Below are 21,391 nucleotides of genomic sequence, written 5' to 3'. Positions count from 1 at the left end.
CGGGTTTAACACCTCGTGACAGCTTACAAGTTACCATGTATGTTACTTTGTGAGTGATTATTTTTTTTAGATTTTTTTCATTTTTTTATGTATGACTGATAATTTGGACAACCCATTAGTAACCACTGGGTTGGAGCAATTGCCGTTAAGTGTCTTGCCCAAGGACACATACGCCCACAATGGTAGCAGCGACGAGCCTTGAACCCATTACCTAATGGTTACAGGCAGGCACGCTAACCACTACGCCACAGCGCCGAAAGCTATTATTGTTGTAATAATATTTGTAAAAATTCTATTCATGAAATAATAATGGATTATAGTGAGAGATGTGTGCTTAAATGTCCGTCTTCCATCACTCTTATACTATGTTAGCTTAATTAAAATCCTTTAAGGTAAATGATTTATTTACATTTTATATAAACAATCTATAGGTACACTTTTTTAAAAGCAATGGCAATTTATAAACTAAAGTATTCCCACGCTCAATATGTTTAGGGCTTAACATCGTTAGTTACAGATTGTCAGATTCAGATTCTTATTCTTCCAAAACGTTTCTTTCGTTCTTCAGTTTCAATTTAAGGTCTGGATTTTTAGCAACTTCGTGCTCTGTACCTTCAGATAATTCGCCTTTCATAGATAAAGTACAAGGTGCGTCATAATCGCCCTCCTCTCCTTTTTTCACACAAAAAGCAGAGTCTTCTTTGGGTTCTGTTTGATTCAACTGACTTCCATCACCAGAGCAAAATGTTTCGTTATTATTATAACTTGAACTGACAGTTTCCTTTTTTACATTTGTATGTTGTTTTTCCTTTTTGATTTGTTTGGGCAAAGATTCGTCTATTTTAGTTTCAGCATATGTGTTTAAGTCACCGCAAACATTTTTCTTACATTCAGTTATTTCTGTAGTACCAACATCGTATCTCATGCGAGACTCCTTTGGCTTAGAGCGTACGAGTTGGTTTAATTGCTTTGCATATAACAAATGCTCAGATGCCTCCACTTGATGCATTCGATCACTTTCGAAAAAATGTGTGCTGGTTTGATTTGAAAAATTGTTGCCCTTTAAATATGCTTCTTTTACATCTGTGCCACTTTCAGGTTGTCTGTTGTACGGATTTACTGGCAAACTATTTTTAACTGGTCTAGTAGGTAGCCGATTATTGTCAATAACGACGGAATGTGACTGAAAAGAGCTTGGTTGTACATTTTGATCAACACTATCGGGACCACCAGGAAACAAATACGGATTTCTTGCTCGTTTTACGGGTTTCTGTGTTTCATTTGATATGCACGTTGAACAGCTAAAAAGGTAAAACAAAGAATAAAATGACGTATTTTTACAAAAGTTTTTTTTTGTATCGGAATACTAACCTAGTAACGGATTCCATGTCAGAATCACTAAGGTTATCGCAAGAGCTTTCAACTACTGGACCTTCATTAGCAGACAGTTGGGCAACCATGGGATCTCCTAAGTACATGCGATGTAAGATAAACACATGTGGATATTTTTAATGTTTTTAGAATTTACCTGATTTTAACAGTTGTTCCAAGTTTGTAAGTTCGTTGTTTAAAATTGATATTTTTTGAGAATTTAAGTTTTGTCGGATTTGTTTCCTCGTGTGATTTATTGGAACTGTTTCTCTCGTTTCCAAGTTCATTGCGTGATAGCATTCCGATACCAAAGTGTAAGAAAGCGCCATTATCTTTTGTGCGATCCTAATAAATAATTGAACAAACCGGAAAATGTCCTGTAAAACAAAACTAGTATAACAAAAACTTACTTAACATGTCAAAATTGCCTGCTTTAGCGTAGGGCACCTGTATTGCATAAAATAATAGATGCGTCATCATTAAAGCTTCAAATAACAATGTAGTGCGATTAGTATTTAGTAACCGCATATTGAAAGCAATCTACAAAATATAATTCATTCTTAACCTGTTTTTTGTAGGAAACTGCCTGTTTTTTTAGATGGTTTGACATTTGAAAAAGTTGTTCAACATTTTCGACCAACTGTAGTCCGATAGTTTGTAGAGAAGGAACAGAATGCAAGAAGAATGTTTCCATTTTAGCACTTTTAGACAGCCTGTCCACTAAGTTACGTGCTGCATATACGGCAAGTAAAATATCGGTCTGCCTAAAAAGGTATGTTTTATGAAAAGTTTATATAAATATAGTAGAGTGGGAAAGATTTTTGCTTTTTTGATATAGAACGTGTTTTATTCAGCATTGCTTAACAAATTTAATACTTAACAATGGTATATAGTATTGACCACTTTTTTGTTGGGCCTTGAGAATACTGTCGAATAACACTAACATTATTCGTCTATCATTGAAAGGGTACCGGAAAATGAGAGTTTTTAAAAGGGCACGTCTCACGAGTACCGTCCATCCGGTGTTCTACTATATAGTAGGATGGGGGAAGATGGGACACCTTCGGCGCATAATATCCGAATATTCTGATCGTGTTTTGTTAACAACGGTCTATGAGAGTCTTGAGCATATAGTTTTATAATTCTTTGAAAGTTCCTTGTTTACTACTACATTGGACGAGAAAATAAAGTTAAAATGTGTCCCAACGGCCCCCACACCACTATACATTTTATTTAAAAGCAATCATGCGTAATCTTACTGTTCCGGATGAATAGCGTCTCTCATAACATGATGGATTTGTCGAGCCAATCGAGTAACAACAGTTTGGTTAACATTTTTTTCTCTCATAGCCATTCCTCTATGATTACGAGATTCTATTAAAACTCCGTTGATCATGTTAAAGCAGCACTCTCTGTCTTCATTATTCAGTTTTGAAACAAGACCCTTATAAACATAATCATTTGTAACTATTACTGGTCACATACCTATTAGGCTTACATTTTTTTGGTCAAGTATAGACTTACTGCTAATAAAATTAAACGTTTATTACATAATCCCCTATTAAGTTATAACTTGGTTTAAAATGATCTGGTTAACATATAGTGTAAACACAAGAAATAACTTACATTAATGGTATGAATGATGGTTTTTCTTGCCGTTGGTTTATTTACAACAGTATTTTGAGCAAGTGAATATGATCGATAGGGTGGTGACGCCATATACATTGATTCCTGCACAATAATAAATATTTTGCTGTTAGATCTACGAATGTATTCTAAAGTAAAAAGACCTGAATCTCACATTGCTTACAGTGTCATCATCGGGATCACAAGAAATGTTTCTGGTGTTGTCTAAAAGACTTTCAAGATCAGCAATTTTCAACTTGATTTGCTGTATTACCTTTTTGGTATAATATGATTTTATTAAAACTACTTTTATTAAAACTACTATTTATAGCAACGAAACATAATTGCATTTATTATTATTTAGTTTGGACAAGACACTTAATAATTACTTTAAGCCTTTGGTCACTTATTGTTATTTGTTATTGCTCACCCTTTCTTGCCTTTTAATGTCATTTGCATGACAATCATAATCACCCAATACTAATAAGGTTCCATCCGACAACACAGTAGAACCTCTTACCTAAAATCATTTTTTTGTTAGTTAGGATCGCTGTTTTTCAGTTACAGAAATCGACCTACCCCCGTATATTCTGATGAACTTTGTTCGTTTAACCGCCTAAAACTCAATTCTGATGGTACGCTTTCATCATAATGTCCAACATTCGAGGCACTATCAATTGGTTCAACGGCGTCTCTTTCCAAAGCAGATACCATACTAAACATTATTAAATCAAACTATATTTTCTAACATTATGCAAAGTTTGGAGTAGCCTACCTTTTGTAATAATGTTGCAATTCGCTTTTTTGAGCTGATAAATGTTGTTTCCAGTCTTGAAGTATACCGCATAGTTGGTATGTTGACGTTTCGTCTACTGAAGATGCCCCATACACATTATTATCTGTGTAGGTGTTCGTATCGCTAGATACCCTGACCAAAAGTAATATATAATTGTCAATCAAAAATAAAGGTCACAGTGAAAAATCTTGAGAATTAAATATGTTTATGCAGAAATTACCGTCGAGAAATCGTCTCCAATGTGTTATTCTTGCACAAACCACTTTCACATAATATTGAAGATTTAGAATTGGCAGGTTGGGGTAAAGAAAGTGGCATGCTCTTCGTTCTTGGTAGGGTACGCGGAGGCGAGCGTTGTTCTTCAACATTGTGTCCTATAATGTTCAGATAATTTTGTTTTATACGGCAACAGGAAGAATTCTGATTTTAAATATCTCTCTACTATAGAGGTGTCATAGTCCATATACATTTTCGGATCAACATCACTTAACAAAATGGTCAAGACAAATTGAATTACCGGTTATCATTTTTTTATTCATAATTTGTTAAGAAAAATGCTTTCGTTTTGTCAGCCGACTATCACAAGTTTGTACGTGTTTAAAGCTGTTACTTAATATGTTTATAGTTTATTAATTTTAATATCAACAGCTAATATGGCATAGAGTTGGCAAAAATATTACGGCTTAGAATTCGTTTACAAAATCCAACTTGCATCACTGCAAACCACAGATTCATTTTTTGTTATGAGAAAAAGTTGTTCATAATGTAGTAGAATGGGGTAAATGGGAATTTTATTTAAATCTGATGATAGATAAAAACAAAAGTTACAGTATTAATCGACAGTATCCCCACAACCCAACAAAGTTCGAGAAATACACGCTTTTAAAGAATAGATAAAAGTGAACTATTTAAAACTAAAGTAAAAAACAGCTTGCCTGCAATATTTTCAGACTTTGTACTTCCGTTTAAATTTTCCACATGATTTGCGGAGTTCTAAAAATAAAACATATTAGAAATATATTAGTTCAAATAACCTATCTTACTTCATCAGAAGAATTTGCAGAAACTTCCGTTTGACTTTTATTTCCAGATCTTTCACTTGTGTATTGCAATGATTCATAGGCTGAAATTAATTAAAATAACTTGCAACAAATCAATGTTTTTAAACTTTTACAATATTTTACTTTTGGGTGGCGGAGAAGGAGGATGAGGAGGAGAAGGAGGAGGAGGAGCTTTTCGTTTTATTGTTTGTGTATCGTTGTAAATCACGTTAATGTTTTTCTGCTAAACAAATTCTAGGTAATGATTTAAATTTCAAATTCTAGGTAATGATTAAAAAAGGAAATGCTGTTAATATTCAGCACCTTTGCGTTGTCGGGTCGAACTGATTCGTTTAAGTTATTTTGCTGCCAATATGCCTTTTCACCGGTTCCGTTGCTGTAAAACAACAAGTTGTGTTTAAACATGAATAGTATATACCGATGATGGCTTAATAAATTTTACCTGTCCAAAAACTCCCCGGTATGATGGTTAATCATCCAACCAAGTGGCACATCATTCGATCTCAGACTGTTGTGCTACAAATATTTAAGCGTTATTCCTTCTTTGTAGAGTTATTAGACATAATGTTTTCTTTGTTTTTATTTACATCATACATTTCGTGTATTAATGTGTTAAACGCTGAATGTTTGTCAGTTTCAGGCCATGGTAATATATTCACATATATGTGATAATTCTTTAATTTATAAGTATGCACATTAAACAGTATATTGTGAACCTTGCCCAAGAAGTTGTTACCCTAGCGTGTTTTACCGCTTGTTATGGTGCTAATTTTATATTTTCGTTATTTTAATTTATTTGAAACTTGCTGCTGTGTTTGAACAGATAAATAAAAATTATGTCAAGTATGTTACACACTATTTTAAGTTACACATACCTGGTTATAGGATTCGTTGTTTGTGTCTTTGGGATATTCCACGTTTCGATTATTCCTTTTTAGCTTACGTTTTCGTTTGCAATGAAAGTAAGTGCAAACGCAGGTTGTGAAGAGAACAACTAGGACGACCACAATGAGGATTACTGCCCACATAGGAAGTGCTGGGGCGGCCAAAGGACTACAACAGGTAAATACCAAAACATCACACCTCTAATAAATGTGCGCGTAATATAATTAATATAAAGTTTAATAACCCTTTCACTACCACGATCGGCTAAGCTTGATCAAAAACAAGTTTGTTATAACCATATTATGGGTTTAAGCTGCCGTTTAGCAGTGGGTAGAACACATTTACACGGTAATTACGTATTGTTAGAAGGTAATGTTAACATATTATAGGGTGGGAAAATACGGGACACCCTTAGCACACACTATTCAAATATCCTGATTGTGTTCTAAACAAATAACAACGGTTTATGGCAGTTGTGCGGAAAATAGAAATTTAAATTACTTTCATGTTTTTTTTTGTTTACCACCAAATGGGACAAGATAATAGAATATAGCCTTGATATATGTAGAAAGAGTCGCCCAAATAACAACAATAACAATTGTTCGTCTAAAAGGGATCTATAAAACCACTTACGTGCCCATTTATTTTAACATTCTCAGTAACATCCACTTATAAACATACTTTGTTTTTTCGTTGTTGATTGAATGACCATTGTAATTATTTTCAGGCCGACTCATCACATTTACATTTGGTGGAGGTTGTGCAAATGCAGGTGCTCCACCTTGAGAATCTGTTTGTAAATACAAAATAAAAAAAACAAAAAACACACAAACAAAAAAAACAATTGAAATATTGATTGCTAAAAAATGTGCCTTTTCTATCTCCTTACCGAGACAGAAACCACATGTACGTAAGCACACCGAACGTGCTTGTTGATTGGAACACACACTCGCTGTACAATATCCAAGCACTGCCGTATCCGTACATATTCCTCCTACAAATAAATATTTCACAAAAGTTTTTTGAAAAATAAAATTCGGTTATGCGATTGGAAATTTTAAAATAGTTAAAGGTAATTGAAAAATATTATTGTTGATACTTAAGGCAAAATCTAACTTGTTTAGGCGTTAAAACAACAATAAACAGCTGTGTATATAAATCGCGTTTGGAAACTACTATTATTTACCACTTACTTGCAAACGTACATCCGTATATCAAAACAAGCACAAATTGTCTCAAACAAATTACCATATTCGGATTTTACAAAAGCTAAAACAAAACTAATCGTTCATCAGAAGTGGTACATGTCTAGCCTGTTCTAAACTTGTTTCTAGATTATTTGCGGATGATGGTACTGTGTGCGCACTGGATTGGTTACAGACACGTTGCTTTATTAGCCTTGGGCACATTACGGAGGGCACTTTTTCTAATTATGTGTAGATGTCGCAAAAACACAGAACGTAAAAAGAGTAAACTACATTGATTTTATACAAGAAGAATTGTGAACGATAAACCTTATTAATGTAAAATAGGTACAGTTTCTAGTCTAACATATACTAGGTTGGGAGAAGACGGCACACCTTTGGCACATAACATATATTATGTACGTGTTTTAAACAATTAACAACTGTCTATGGGAGTCGTAAGGATAAGGTTTTGTAAAATTAGTTTTATGTCAACTCCCAATTGGGACGAGAAAATGGAAAGAAAAGGTGTCCCATCTTCCCCCACCCAACAATACAGTCTATACAGTAGGGTGGGGAAGATGGGACACTTTGTCCGACAAGACTTTTTTAATTTTTATTTACGGGTCCCTATTTAATGACATTTAGAAAAATAATAATACAGAATTATTTAACAGTATTGCCACGACTTTATAAACCCCGCAAAGCCGATTGTTGTTTTTTTAATATATAGTAGGGTGGGGAAAGATGGGACACTTTGTCAGACGAGACTTTTTTTATTTTTTTACATGCCCTATTTAATTATAATCAGGAAAATAAGGTTACAGAGTTATTCGACAGTGTTATCACTTTATAAAACGCCCGTCAAAGCTGATTACTGTTTTTAAACATTAAAAAAATATGTAAAATAGAAACAGTATACTTTGAACAGGTAAAGAAATGCGAAATAGTAAGGTGCTATTTTTTAATGTTCGCTAAATCATAGTAAAGCCGATGAATTTTTTTAGTTTGCGTGTGCGAACTATTCAACTAGTTTCATAGCTTCACAAAACAAGCTTGAATATTTTGTACAGTTTGATTTTGTCTCATAAAACTAGTTTTAGTTTTGTAAAAAAAAACACTGAGATATAAGCATAAAGAAAATAGGCAGGGGTCAATATGACTTTAATTTGAGATAAAAACAACAAAAAAATATTGGTTTAACGTTATATATCTGAAGTTTACATGGCAAAGAAACTAGCACAGCTTGTTTAACTCGGTAGGTTAACTACAAGTTGCAGAATACTGCTAATGTAAATATATTTCAAATTTAGAGTCCCATCTTCCCCCACATTATAGTTTTGTATGTTTTCATTGCCATACTTTGATAGATTTTCTTTTAATTGAGTAATTTATACCTCAGGGGGTTTTCAACTATAAGATACTGAAATAATAAAAAGTTATTTTGAAAATATATTCGAAATTTGGTCATTTGCACTTGGTGATAATTTATGAGAAGTGGCTTGTGCCAAAAACAGAGTAGTAATACCCAATTTGTAGCAAAAATAAAAACTTTATCAATAGTTATAATCAATTTTCTGTTATTACAAGTTCATATACATTTGTAGGATACAATATTTATCCATTCATGTTCGAACATTACCCATTGTCGTTCAAACAATACCAATTGTTATGCAATAATATAATGTATAGGTAACATATTAAAAACTATAGCAGTAGGGCACGAAAAAGAATGTTTAACCTAACTTTCAAAGCGTACAGTATTATTTCGTGTTATTTACGTATATTCCTATTTATAAATACACTTAATAATCAAAATTAATAACGATTTTAAACTGTCCTATCTTATCCTGTGTGTTTTCGAATTTGTAAAATTTCACCCGTTGTGTGGATCGCTAAATAACTCCTCGTGTGTTTTATTATATTTTATTAAGTTAGTGTCAATTAATAAAGGAATGATAGTACTAATTCGTGGTATTACCCAAAAACCGTCATCTATTTTGATTTTGGAAATATTTGGCAATATGTGCTTAAGTGTCCCATCTTCCCCCATTGTACTATATCTCCTACAGCCAATCGAATGTTACGTAAAAAGTAAATTTAGGTAAAGCTTGGACTTAAAAACAAATTTAAAGGTTAGAAAGTCTAAAACACATTGGTAATTTGTTTTCTGTTTTGAAAAAAAAGTCAAAAACAAGACCTAGAAGCGGGTAATTTGTGAAATTTGGGTCCCTTTAATTAGTACATGTCCGCTATGTCCACGATATTCACTACATAGTGGACATAGCAAACATGGTGCACATAGCGGACGTAGCCGCCGTATCGGACATAGTGAACTGAATATTGTGGACATAGCGAACTTGCAATAATTAAACGGACCGGTTACATTTTAGTCATTTAATAAGGGTAATTTTTATATTATTTTGCAAAAAAAAATTATTAAAAGATTATCAAAAGCTATTTTACACCTTCCCACAAAAAGGAAAACGCAAACAAAACTTAACAAGTTCGTTTAAACCCTATGGGCTGTCTGATACATTTTTTTTAAAGATGTTTGACAGGGTAAATGTAAGCCATTTTACGCTTGCAGCAAAACATAATTGTATAAACACATTGAAAATTCAGGGTGTTTGCTTGATTTTGGACTCACAATAGCAGCAGTGAGACCACCCGGTGTTTTTTAACCGATATCATCTATTTTAATGTTTAAATTATACGTGCCCATACATTAGAGCTTAGGTCTCTTGTTCTTGTTATTGTTTTTTTGCGAGACTATTTTCCGCACAAATTCTTAATAAACTAATTAGCATGGTATTAATTAGTCCTATCACTACAATGGTCGACTGAGATCGATCAAAAACAAATCAAAAGTAACCAACAAAGCGGGTTTCAGTCGCCATTGGTGAGTGTGAGCAGTAGATGGAATGCATTTATTTGGGTATTATAACTCATTAAACTTAAGACGTATAAGGATTGAAAGTTTGGTAAAGAATATGTGTAAATACGCTTTGTACAACTCCTGTACCATGTGTTGACATGCAAACTTACACTAGTTAACCTTGTCGTCGCTTAAAGACGTTTGTTTTTTGCGAATTTGGATAAACCGTAATCACGCAGTATTATAGGTAATATTAGAAGTTAATATTGTTCATATTGTAGCGGCTGCATAATGAATTATTGCGAGCGTTAAACTAAAAGAGCGAAGAAACGAGAGACGCGGTGTTTATACCGGAGATAACGATAAGAAAAAGTAGCAATTTTACACAAGATGCGCTATCTAGTTAATATATGATATCTGTCGTTCGGACCAGTATTTACTGTCGAAAACACCATTTGGATTGTGTAAATTCATTGGTAGGCACCATGGCGCCCTCTATAACAGGCCTGGACACCGTCGGCGCCTCTCTCGAAACTGGAGGCGGATGGTTTTGCAGCGCTTGTACGAATTGTAGACAGTTTTGATGAGTTATTTGACGAATTATCGTATTAGATAGTGTTTGCTCTAAGTTCTAGCAGTTAGTACAGTATAAATGTGTTTTTTTTTATTTAGCTTGCGTGTATTATGTGTATGATTGGGCACCAGTGTGAAATCTTTACTGAAGCTATGTTTGTATAGGTCAGACGAGCGTTTTAGCAAAACTTTTCTAACTATAAATATTCTCTGAACTACAAGACCTACCACTTCCCAGTTTATTTTTGAATTTAAGTAGACTGCTTGCTTTTCGAAATTCCTTTTTGCCATTTGTTTTTTTTTTGTCATATAATCCTAATATTAATCTCAAGGAGGGGCCTCTGTCATGCTTTATTAAAAAAAACTTGAGAAATGATGTATTAGGTTTAGGTAGAATAGCAGGACAGATTGACACAGTCGAAGCAAAAGGCTAAGCAAAGTTAAAGATAACTTTTCCCTTCTTAAACTGTTGAGTTGCACCAAGTCACATAAATTTAGAAATTGTCATTTGAGTTTATTTTTGGTTACATTGTAAAAAAACACATTTACATTTGTACAATAAAAAGATGAGTCAAATTAAAAATAAATGCTATCCCTTTTGTGGTTTGTATATGCTGGTAAAGGCAATGTCAGTTTTGAAACAGGTCAGATGTATAACAAAATGCTTGTATGCAAGATATAGTGAGAAATCATGTGTATGGCTGGTTATGTGACAGGTTGTACAAGTGGATATAAACTAAGATGCAGATGACTAAACACCAATTTTCTGTTTACCACATGTAACCAATAGAGGTCAAGATGGCTGCAGTCCATTCCAAGTAACAACATATTGTGTGTCCACAAAAGTTTAATTCCAACCGCTTAAACAAATATTCCTTCCCTGCTTCCATTATTTCATTTGTAATTTTGTCATCAACCAGTCCAGGAAGATATATCCAGTGTACCTTTATTTGCCATCAAAATTTAACAGGATTTTTATCATGAATGTTTTTATCTTGCCTTTATAATTATAATTTCTTCTTTGGCTGGACAGATGGCAAAGAATAGCACAGGGAGTTTATTATCCAGTTAATGTTGTGGCAAGCCGCCAAGCCGTACATGCTTCTCACAGAAATTCAAATGCAACTGCTTATTTAGTTGGTAAGCTTGTGTATTCTGGTGAGGCACTTGCTGGGGCATTTGATTATTTTTCATCTCCAAGAGAATCATATGAAAGTACCCTAGTACAAAAACACTGACCAGAATGACTTCCAAGATTGACAACACTGATGACTTGACATTCTTAGGTGAAATATGCAAACATTGGAATCAAGGCAAAGAAATGTGATCTGTCCAGCTGGCGTAATGTGTATGCAATATGTTTCCTGTAACCCCTGTATGACAATGCTTGCATTTATCAATAATGCCAAGAGACTTTTTCCTGTGACAATGCGGTAGAAACTTTGCCTTGCTGTATAATGTTCTTCTTGTGTGTATACTTCTTCTTGCATTTTGAATTCTCGCCATTTTTATAAGCCCTTCCAATGCTGTATGGGCTGGCAGTTTGGCCTTGTAATGCCTTTGCAGTTCTCACTGTTATCTGTAGCTTGATGTCGTTTTGTCGAATAAACTGAGCTGTAACCTGAACTTGTCATAGAGTCATTACTTTTCTGCTGGAGTTCGATTTCTGTTGAGCGAGGTGGGAGTTATACAATCTGTACGCCAATGCACGAACGGTCGAAACCGTTGTTATGACTATTTCTTGCTGCTTCTTTACCACACCCCCAATAGTTTTAGCCATAATGTTGAAATACATTTGGAGGGCCACAGATTTTGATAAAGATGATTCCAGTGTGTAAGTTAACACAAGGGTTTCAATATTTTTCAACATGTAAGTGACCATTACAGTTTTAAAATAAATATTCCTCACTGTCACACACTCAGCAACATTCTTCAAATAGATGGTGTAAGTCAATTACACCTCACTTAGGTAAAGAACCTGCAAAAAAGATCCATAAAATGACTTGAGTTCATTTTTGAGTGGTATGTACATTTTAAGATTTCTTTGAATTTTGTACTTTTGAAACACAGTGCAGCAGCAGAGCATGTATAATATAACTCCTGGCGATAGACCTTACCTAATCAAAAAACCTTATGATTGTATTAAGATTAACCTCATGGGTGCGATTGGAAAATCTTACACCGGCGGCCATTCGTTACTTAAACACAACTATAAATAAGCAACTGTCTACTTTATACACATAATACGCGTAAACTGAATAATAAATTAAACATTCATACTGGATTAACTGCTAAAACCACGAGCAAACACTATCTAATGCTATAATTCGTTAAATAACTCATTAAAACTGTCTACAATTCATACAAGCGCTGCAAAACCATCCGCCTCCAGTTTCGAGAGAGGCGCCGACGGTGTCCAGGCCTGTTATAGAGGGCGCCATGGTAGGCACTCTATTACGTACCAAGGTGATCCTAGAATACAGATATTGTAGTGGCCATTTTCGATACCTTCTACTGGTGCCACCAACCTAAAATTTGGACACTGTACTAACTAAAAACATATTTATAGAATTTTCGCACGAACCAGCTTCGAATATGTTATAGCGCTACGTATTAGCTACAAAATGAAACTTTCATTTCTTTAAAAAAATGCGGGCTTGGGTTAAGAATACAGACAAGTAGGAGTCATAACTATAATTCCTTGTTCATATATTTTATTTGCACGAACGCAAAAATTATACATGTAATAAAAAGTAATATAATAAACAGTAAATACGTACATTCAAATGTGATGCTTTGAATTTAAATAAAGTCTTCGACTGCCGCACCATTTACTTTATCCTATCCGTACGTAAGTATAGAAGCATCGAGAATTTAATTTATTTGTTTCAATTAATACAAAAGGTTTTTTGTTCTTAAAGCCTCTAAGATTAGGGTCTTTAATTGATATGCTCGATCCAATTGTATCAGACGACAATGAATGGACTAAAGGAAGGCTGATAAATTAGTTTAAATTGGCGAATGTGTTCATCTTTGGCATTTATAGAGTTTTTTTGAGTTTTTTTTTGTTGGTAAGTTCCACCAGGAAAGGAGTTTTGTGCAGTTGTAATCCAAACACTTTACTCTTCTATTATTCTACAAACTGATACGATGCAGAATTAATAGAAGAGTAAAATGTGAGGAATAGTGACCAAAGATTTAGTGATCTCCTCGTTGTGTGTTCGTTGATCATCGTCGGATACCTGTAGAATATAATTGAAAACACATAGTTAGGCAGTAAACAAATTATTCAGAACAATTGATACAAAACCATTTAACGCCGATACGTTTAGCCTCACTAGGTATTTCCTCAGCGACGCAGTCAAAATGGAGCCAGGATGTCTTGCACTTAGAACAACAACAACAACATGTTATTGTAAAACAAATGTTTAGTTACAAAAATAACTTTTGTTTTTTAAGTTTAAATAAAAAAATTCAATAAACGGTAAAGTGACATAAGTTATACGAATATTCTTCACAATATTTGACACCCATCCCCGCACCAAGTTAAGGAAATTAATGTTTTACTTTTTAGTTATTTAGTGGAACTATTAGATTTCCGATTTTAATTTGAAACAAGATGGTATTACTATGCTTTTTGTATAAAAAGAACCGTGGTGCAGTACATAAACTTTTCCGCATTTATTTATTTTTGTGAATGACATTTACGTCGATTTATGTGCGTATAATTTTAGCGTTTGTGCAAATAAAATATATGAACAAGGAATTATAGTTATGACTCATACTTGTCTGTATTCTGAACCCAAGCCCGCATTTTTTGAAGAAATTAAAGCTTCATTTTGTAGCTAATACGTAGCGCTATAACATATTCCAAGCTGGTTCGTGCGAAAATTCTATAAATATGTTTTTATGACGAATATTAATATTCATAATTTAAAAAAAATTCAAACTAATTATTTTTTGACAGAAATGACATCCTAGTGACCTACATAGATGTATGCGTAAGTTATATTTTCACAAAAAATCGAAAATTTGATATTTATATGATTTGAGTTATGACCATACTTGTTTGTATTCTGAACCCAAGCCCCCATTTTTTTGAAGAAATTAATGTTTCATTTTGTAGCTAATACGTAGCGGTATAACATATTTTAAGCTGGTTCATGCGAAAATTCTATAAATATGTTTTTATGACGAATATTAATATTCATAATTAAAAAAAAGTTAAAATTAATTATTTTTTTAAGGGGAATGATATGTTAGTGACCTACATAGATGTATGCGTGAGTTATATTTTCGCGAATATTTTTAGAAAATTTAATATTCATATGATTTGTGATATTTGACTCATACATGTCTGTATTCTGAACCCAAGCCCCCATTTTTTTGAAAAAATTAATGTTTCATTTTGTAGCTATTACGTAGCGCTATAACATATTCCAAGCTGGTGCGTGCGAAAATTCTATAAATATGTTTTTATGACGAATATTAATATTCATAGTTAAGAAAAAATAAAAATTAATTATTTTTTTAATGGGAATTGTATGTTAGTGACCAACATAGATGTATGCGTAAGTTATATTTTTGCAAAAAAAAATGAAAATTTGATATTTATATGATTTAAGTTATGGTCATACTTTTTAATATTTCATACCCAAGCCCCCATTTTTTTGAAAAAAAAAATGTTTAATTTTGTAGCTATTAAGTAGCGCTACAACATATTCAAAGCTGGTGCGTGGTGCGTGCGAAAATTCTATAAATATGTTTTTATGACGAATATTAATATTCATAATTAATATTTTTTCGAATTTTAAATTTTTGATTTTAGAATCGGTACCGCTGGGGTCTAGTTAGTACAGTGTCCAAATTTTAGGTTGGTGGCACCAGTAGAAGGTATCGAAAATGGCCGCTACATTATCTGTATTCTAGGATCACCTTTGTCTATTACGTATACATAAAATTGGCTTTAATATGTTTGCTTAAAACCATCTGGTGTGATTCTGCTGGATTAACGTCTACCTCTACATCCTAACCAGCAACAAAATATTAGAAATAAGTTTCCCTCAAACATGATGAGTACAGTTATTACTTTAAGTATCAACGGATTGGTTTCTGTTATTGGCTACATTTTGACCTTAAAATTAATTCCATCATTTGCTGACCACTTTGTTTCGGCTAAACTGTATGGAAGAGACTTGAACAAAGTGTCAGATCAAAAAATACCAGAAGCACTTGGTGTAATTAGTGGAGCTATATTTCTTGTGTGTATGTTTTTCTTTATTCCTATACCATTTGTGAACTTCTCAGCAAATGCAACAAATCAACTAAACTTTAATCACAGGTAAGTACTTTGATTTCTCTGGTGTAAACCTGTTTAGTTATATATCTGAGTGATTCTACCAAGGTGATTTTTTCCACAGAGAATAATTTTTTACAATACTTTTTGCATTGGTTAAATTGCGAATTGTAAAAAATACCACAATGATTTCTATTCTTCTTTACAATCTGGGCTCCGCTAACATAAACTTTGAAGACTTCATTAACTAGAACGACCGCAGTATACGTAATATATTTTTAAATATTTTTGCAAAAATAAAACCCACACATATATATATATACATTTGTTTTATTCTCATCTAAAAAAAAACATAATTTGAATATATGTTTTTATGTTGAGTTATAATAATCATAATTAAAATTTTTCATATTTGTACAAATTTGAACCACACCAGCTTTGGATATGTTATAGTGCTTTGCGAAAAATGTAACAATATTTGTTGAAAAATGCGGGGATGGATGGTAAATATAAAGGGTACTATTAATTCGACTTGGTTCACACATATATATATTACCTAATTATTCTGTAATGTGCATCCCTACCTTCTTAGCAGATTTAACAATGGTGCATAGTCTATTCTGTTAAAATTGTGGGGTACAGCTAGTTTTTTGTATTGGTTTATTGGTTTTGCACGTTTGTATACCTATTTAAAATGGTATTAATACATTAAAAATATAACATAACTAAAAATGTAATAATGTGCAATGACCAATAAAGTTTTACTTTTTAGTGAGTTTATTCAATTTATTGGTGCTCTGCTATCAATTTGCTGCATGATATTTCTTGGATTTGCTGATGATGTGCTTAACTTGAAATGGAGACACAAGCTTATATTACCAACTATTGCTTCGTTACCTTTGTTAATGGTTTACTACACAAACATCAGCAATACCACTATTATTTTACCAAAACCAGTTCATTCTCTATTTGGTACGGAACTTGATCTTGGTAAGTCAATAGTTTTACATTTTCTTTTTCATTTAATCAAATTCCCAAATTTAAGTACGACTATATAAGTTTGAAGGTCCAACCAGTGGCGTTTTAAGATATAGAAGCCCCACCCGCAAAGCTTGTATGTGGGCCCCTTTTTTAACACTATATCTGCTGACCTGAAAATCAACTCAACTCAAACTGGGTCTACATTCAAAGGTCTTACTAATAATTCGCTGTATATATTTATTTTGAAAAAAACATGGATTGATGTCAAAAATTAACTTTGAAAATAAATGAAAACTTGTTCATTCACCATAATACATTAGGTTGTATGTATTCTGGTGGCTTATGTTGTAATATTCAATTAATTGTAATAGTATTGCAACATACTTAGGATTTTATCATATATATATATAGAAGTAAATTCCTATAACTGATGTATTACTAGTTTTCGCTTTTTAATGAATGAGCGCTATATTACATATAAGGGTAAATCTGACAAGCATCCTTGTTAAAAGGGTAAAGCATACAAAATAGTTTAAGAACCAAGATCTATACTCTACAAGTTAAAGAAGGCATGGGATGCATTTCATTTTGAATTCCTTCCATTTTTCGTTTTTTTTACTGAAATGAGCCTAAATGTTTCCTTAACTGAAAATATAATTGTTGTTCATTTACCTGTATCCTTTTTTGTATATGTTTAAATATCAACACATTTAACCCTTTAGGTATCCTGTACTACTTCTATATGGGAATGCTGGCAGTCTTCTGTACCAATGCAATCAATATTTTATCGGGCATAAATGGTTTAGAAGTTGGCCAATCAGTCATTATATGTATTTCAATCATATTACACAATGTACTTGAACTATCTGGACCTGTGTCTGCTTACCACAGATTTTCGTTGTATTTCATGATACCATTTTTGGGTACGTCACTTGGTCTTCTGCATCATAATTGGTAAGTTAAATTTTTGTGTAACCTAATTTTAGAAAATACTAACCATTAGACAACTTATGATTGTAAATAGGTACCCTTCAAAGGTATTTGTTGGTGATACATTTTGTTATTTTGCTGGAATGTCATTCGCTGTTGTAGGAATATTGGGTCACTTCAGCAAAACTATGATCTTGTTTTTCATTCCACAAGTTGCAAACTTTCTATATTCAATTCCACAGTTATTTCGGTGGATACCTTGTCCAAGACATCGTTTGCCAAAGTAAGATTTTTTAGTTTTGCGTAAATATATAGTAGTGTTAAAATTATCAAACACTTTATTTTCTCATAAATGTGGTAAAAGGATCGAGCCCAGTGTTCCCTCTAAGCTGTGCTTTAGAACTCCATGTTATACCGACTGTAGTTTTTTACCGGCCACGGTAGCATGAAGCAAGTTACATTCGTTCATTTATCATCAGAAAAGACGCGTCATAAGTGCACCCATGATAAGAAAAGAGTAGGAGAAAGGTAAACAGGAGCAAATTGAATTAAACTTAAAGTTAACAGTGATAAAATTAAACTACAGGAATAGATGTTATATTGTAAAGCGCACATAAGTCCTGAATACTGAGCTACAATCAGTTTTGTGGGCCACTGTTGGCTGCTGGCTTAAGGTTACGATGTAATACCGACGTTGGATGGTCGTATTCAGAGCTACCGACTACTAGAACAATAAAACTGAAACTTTCATACTTCTGTTTGCAAGTGCAATGCAGAAGAAATTGTGACTGTAAAATACCGAAATAAAATAAACATGCGGGTATAATGCAAAACAGTTACTTATCCTGAAATTCTATTTTATAGTAGCAAACTGCTGGGAGAATAATACAATTACATTATTAAAACTGTTCGTCTGTTGCGAACCTTTCTTTTCTGACAAGCGATTGTTACCCTGATAAATTCGAGTGTAACTATAAACAAAGGAAAATCCCAGTCACACAAAGCTTCTTTGATCCAACACAGCTTTAATTGTGTGTTGCAAAACATGATTGACGCATGTTTAAATAATTTAGTAAATATTTTAAACTTCGTTATACCCTATAACCAACAAAAAATTGTTATGCTGCCAAGTTGGTTTGTTATGCAAACAATTTTTATGTTGCGTAACAAGTTTAAAAGGTCAATACTGCATCACAAACAATATTTCAGGAATTAAGGTAAATAGGGAATGTACAAGATTAATTTTCTTTTCCCCTTGAGTAACCATTTTTAACTGGCAAATTTATTTATTTTTAACTGACAAAAAAAATAATTGGAAGTAGACCTGTGCACTGTTCAGAGAGAAATGGAGAGTGTGCACCCAGGTCTTCTCTGCTATTACAAAACCAGTAATTAAGTCAATTGCCCTGCTATGCATGTATATGAAATCCATTCTTAGTTTTGTTTAGCATTTCATTTGAATTGTTTTACACTTTAAATTAATCCTACTGCTTATACATTACAGATTCAATGCTGATACAGGATTGTTAGATATGAGCAAGGTTTATTTTAAAGATTCTGAACAGAATTTCCTGGGTAGGCTCATTCTTCGTGTAGGTGAAAAGGTCAAAATGGTTGATTTAAAACTCAACGTTGGTGAAGATGGACAATATATTGAATGTAATAACCTTACATTAAATAATTTTTTGTTGAAAATACTTGGACCAATGCCTGAACAATCATTAACACTATTGCTTTTGTGTGTACAAACATTTTGCACTGGTGTAGCTTTCTTTATTCGTTATTACATAAGTTCTTTCTTTTATAATTAATTAATAGTGTATGGCTGCTAAATTAGAAAAAAATGATGTCTCAGCGGGTGTTTACCGTGTACACCCCTTGTTTTATGTTGTTTGTAATACATTGCGCCAAGATGTTGTATATGTATGCAGTCATTTAATATTATACTGCAAGAATTTTATTTAAAGTAGGCTTTTACCTTTATTCAAGAATAATATGCTGCAGCTATTTAATATTAAAAGATTGTTATTTATGTTATATTTAAAATTAAAATTATCGGCAACATCTGTATGTTTTAGATTCAAATCTTTTGTTTGGGAGGTGATAATTGAAAGCTTATTTCACAACACCAATCGGCTATAACTGTAATTACCCTTTAAAAATAGGTAAACAGATCTTTTTTATAAATGCGAAATGAAATGTAAATTTACATTTTACCTGGCACAATCCAAATAACTTTGTTTAATAAAAAAACACTTAAAACTTACTGTGGCATCTTGTCTCGTTTTTTTCAGGTATTTATTAAAAGCTTTGCTTGTAAATTATTAAGTGGTCCTGAGTATCTCACATGGCGTCCTCTAACTACACCGTGGGCGCTAGTCTTAAAACTAAAGGCAGATGGTTTTGCAGCGCTTGTACCATTTGTAGACCTTTTTGAGTTGTTGATTTGTTATTGAGCACGTAAATGGTTCCAATTGTACTTTTTGTCTTTTTTTTAATTACTTTTTTCCGCACTTACCTCATTTTTGGGAAATTACGGGGTCAAATAGGGGTTAAGGAAGTTTATTATTGTTACATTTGTATGTAAAACCAAAGGTTTCTATATGAAAACTTGTTTGTCTGATAACTTGTTTGTTTCCGTTACACCAAGTGGATAGGCCTATACAATATTTAACATAGGTTATTAGAGAATTATTGTATCGAATACAATCGATTACATAAATGTTAAAAATTCATTTTAGGATTTTTGGACACTTTTAAATAAACAGAAAAGTATACGTTAACAAGAGATTAAATATTTAGTGGGGGAGCACGGATAAGCTAACAGGAGATCAAAGATCTAATGCGTGAGCACGGTCTATACTAATTAGCATAATATTAATTGATCAATTTACTACAACGGCCGACTGAGCTCAATTAAAAAAACAACCCAGAAGTAACCAACAAAGCCGGTTTCAGTCGTCATTGGTAATTGTGGAGCAGTGGATGGAATGCATTTATTTATGTATTATAACTCATGAAACTTAAGACGTATAGGGATTAAACGTTTAAAGGTTTGGTAAAGAATATGCGTAAATACGCTTTATACAACTCCTGTACCATGTGTTGACATTTAAACTTTCATTACATGTAAACTTTCCGTTAGGCCAATGGATCCAGTAATCGGAATATTTCACGATACCGCTAAGTGTCTTGCCCAAGGAACTAATATCATTTAAACGGGGCGCATTAAAAGCACCTTTCTGTTTTCTCACTACCATTAATCGTAATTTAAACATTATTTCTAGTTAAACATCATGTATGATTAATTGAGCACGGTAGTGGTCATATAGTTCCATTTTCGTCAAACAGTTGTTCTTAGCTTTGTTGTTGTTGTTGTTGTTGTTGTTGTGTTGTTGTTGTTGTTGTTGCTGATAGGGCGATTCTTTCCGCACTTATATCAATTCTCAATTCTAGCATTTATTCTTTAATCTCTTGATTGAAATCAATTCATATTATATATTTATAATTTTTAGACTAAATTTTCAGGTTTAAAACCGCACAATTAACGTGTGTGCACCGAAGCGTAGACGAGTGCCTTTTTCTTATCGTTGTCTTCGGTAATTTGGTACAGGAGTTGTACAAAGCGTATTTACGCATATTCTATTCTTTACTAAATTTTCAATCCTTATACGTCTTAAGTTCAATGAGTTATAATACACGAATAAATGCATTCTATCTACTGCTCCACAGTCACCAATGGCGACTGAAATCCGCTTTGTTGGTTACTTTTGATTTGTTTTTGATCGATCTCAGTCGACCATTGTAGTG

At 32.9% G+C, this 21,391-nt stretch overlaps 4 protein-coding genes and 1 long non-coding RNA gene across 10 annotated transcripts in view; 2 read left to right on the top strand and 3 right to left on the bottom strand.

Moving 5' to 3' along the window:
- The window catches only part of LOC149741858 (uncharacterized), a 54,663-nt gene extending 41,808 nt beyond the window's left edge, over positions 1-12,855 (bottom strand). Inside the window, exon 1 of the mRNA XM_089887483.1 lies at positions 12,837-12,855. The gene's annotated coding sequence lies outside the window, so the exon portion shown is untranslated. The remainder of the gene's footprint in view (positions 1-12,836) is intronic.
- Positions 387-4,194, bottom strand: LOC149741861 (uncharacterized). Of its 3 annotated transcripts, none has more exons than XM_089877196.1 (11): positions 4,014-4,194; positions 3,773-3,925; positions 3,577-3,712; positions 3,428-3,517; positions 3,173-3,271; positions 2,998-3,102; positions 2,631-2,815; positions 1,937-2,135; positions 1,529-1,748; positions 1,372-1,468; positions 387-1,301 (listed from the first exon to the last, which is right to left on the bottom strand). In XM_089877196.1, the coding sequence occupies exons 1-11, from the start codon at positions 4,109-4,111 to the stop codon at positions 536-538; spliced, it is 2,148 nt and encodes a 715-aa protein (XP_089733322.1). In that variant the 5' UTR covers positions 4,112-4,194; the 3' UTR covers positions 387-535. The 3 variants fall into 3 exon arrangements, with proteins under 3 accessions (XP_089733322.1, XP_089733404.1, XP_089733481.1); XM_089877278.1 differs by having other exon boundaries at positions 3,182-3,271; XM_089877355.1 differs by lacking the exon at positions 3,173-3,271.
- LOC149741860 (uncharacterized) lies at positions 4,628-7,106 on the bottom strand. 3 transcript variants are annotated; one of them, XM_089877478.1, is made up of 9 exons: positions 6,933-7,106; positions 6,629-6,733; positions 6,421-6,529; positions 5,730-5,907; positions 5,297-5,370; positions 5,158-5,230; positions 4,978-5,077; positions 4,837-4,916; positions 4,628-4,786 (listed from the first exon to the last, which is right to left on the bottom strand). In XM_089877478.1, the coding sequence occupies exons 1-9, from the start codon at positions 6,988-6,990 to the stop codon at positions 4,676-4,678; spliced, it is 888 nt and encodes a 295-aa protein (XP_089733604.1). In that variant the 5' UTR covers positions 6,991-7,106; the 3' UTR covers positions 4,628-4,675. The 3 variants fall into 3 exon arrangements, with proteins under 3 accessions (XP_089733604.1, XP_089733687.1, XP_089733766.1); XM_089877561.1 differs by having other exon boundaries at positions 4,978-5,074; positions 6,933-7,104; XM_089877640.1 differs by lacking the exon at positions 4,978-5,077 and having other exon boundaries at positions 6,933-7,105.
- Positions 9,479-12,483, top strand: LOC149741859 (uncharacterized). Its single transcript, XR_016386329.1, has 2 exons — positions 9,479-12,003; positions 12,053-12,483. It is a non-coding gene; the product is annotated as an uncharacterized LOC149741859 (long non-coding RNA).
- A 2,335-nt stretch (positions 12,856-15,190) lies between the features above and the next one.
- On the top strand, positions 15,191-19,847 carry LOC149741857 (UDP-N-acetylglucosamine--dolichyl-phosphate N-acetylglucosaminephosphotransferase-like). 2 transcript variants are annotated; one of them, XM_089879082.1, is made up of 6 exons: positions 15,191-15,715; positions 16,443-16,660; positions 17,374-17,605; positions 17,824-17,864; positions 18,061-18,109; positions 19,086-19,847. In XM_089879082.1, exons 1-6 carry the CDS (start codon positions 15,444-15,446, stop codon positions 19,390-19,392), a joined length of 1,119 nt encoding a protein of 372 aa, XP_089735208.1. In that variant the 5' UTR covers positions 15,191-15,443; the 3' UTR covers positions 19,393-19,847. The 2 variants fall into 2 exon arrangements, with proteins under 2 accessions (XP_089735208.1, XP_089735118.1); XM_089878992.1 differs by lacking the exon at positions 18,061-18,109 and having other exon boundaries at positions 15,200-15,715; positions 17,676-17,864.
- Positions 19,848-21,391: the final 1,544 nt, after the last annotated feature.

The sequence above is a fragment of the Ciona robusta genome, chromosome 1 (assembly GCF_009617815.1).
Source record: "Ciona robusta chromosome 1, ASM961781v2".
Taxonomy (NCBI): domain Eukaryota; kingdom Metazoa; phylum Chordata; class Ascidiacea; order Phlebobranchia; family Cionidae; genus Ciona; species Ciona robusta.
This window is presented reverse-complemented; position numbering and strand designations above follow the sequence as displayed.

What these genes read in the sequence shown, in the direction of transcription:
- LOC149741860 (XM_089877478.1), bottom strand. Translation starts at nt 6,990, where the DNA reads ATGGTAATTTGTTTGAGACAATTTGTGCTTGTTTTGATATACGGATGT. An exon ending in ATCAACAACGAAAAAACAAA is followed by an intron (nt 5,908 to 6,420) that starts GTATGTTTATAA and finishes TACCTGTTGTAG; the next exon opens with TCCTTTGGCCGCCCCAGCAC. An exon ending in ACCGGGGAGTTTTTGGACAG is followed by an intron (nt 5,231 to 5,296) that starts GTAAAATTTATT and finishes GTTGTTTTACAG; the next exon opens with CAACGGAACCGGTGAAAAGG.
- LOC149741861 (XM_089877196.1), bottom strand. Translation starts at nt 4,111, where the DNA reads ATGCCACTTTCTTTACCCCAACCTGCCAATTCTAAATCTTCAATATTA. An exon ending in TTGCAACATTATTACAAAAG is followed by an intron (nt 3,713 to 3,772) that starts GTAGGCTACTCC and finishes AATAATGTTTAG; the next exon opens with TATGGTATCTGCTTTGGAAA. An exon ending in GACATGGAATCCGTTACTAG is followed by an intron (nt 1,302 to 1,371) that starts GTTAGTATTCCG and finishes TTACCTTTTTAG; the next exon opens with CTGTTCAACGTGCATATCAA.
- LOC149741857 (XM_089878992.1), top strand. Translation starts at nt 15,444, where the DNA reads ATGATGAGTACAGTTATTACTTTAAGTATCAACGGATTGGTTTCTGTT. An exon ending in GGTCTTCTGCATCATAATTG is followed by an intron (nt 17,606 to 17,675) that starts GTAAGTTAAATT and finishes GATTGTAAATAG; the next exon opens with GTACCCTTCAAAGGTATTTG. An exon ending in CCAAGACATCGTTTGCCAAA is followed by an intron (nt 17,865 to 19,085) that starts GTAAGATTTTTT and finishes TATACATTACAG; the next exon opens with ATTCAATGCTGATACAGGAT.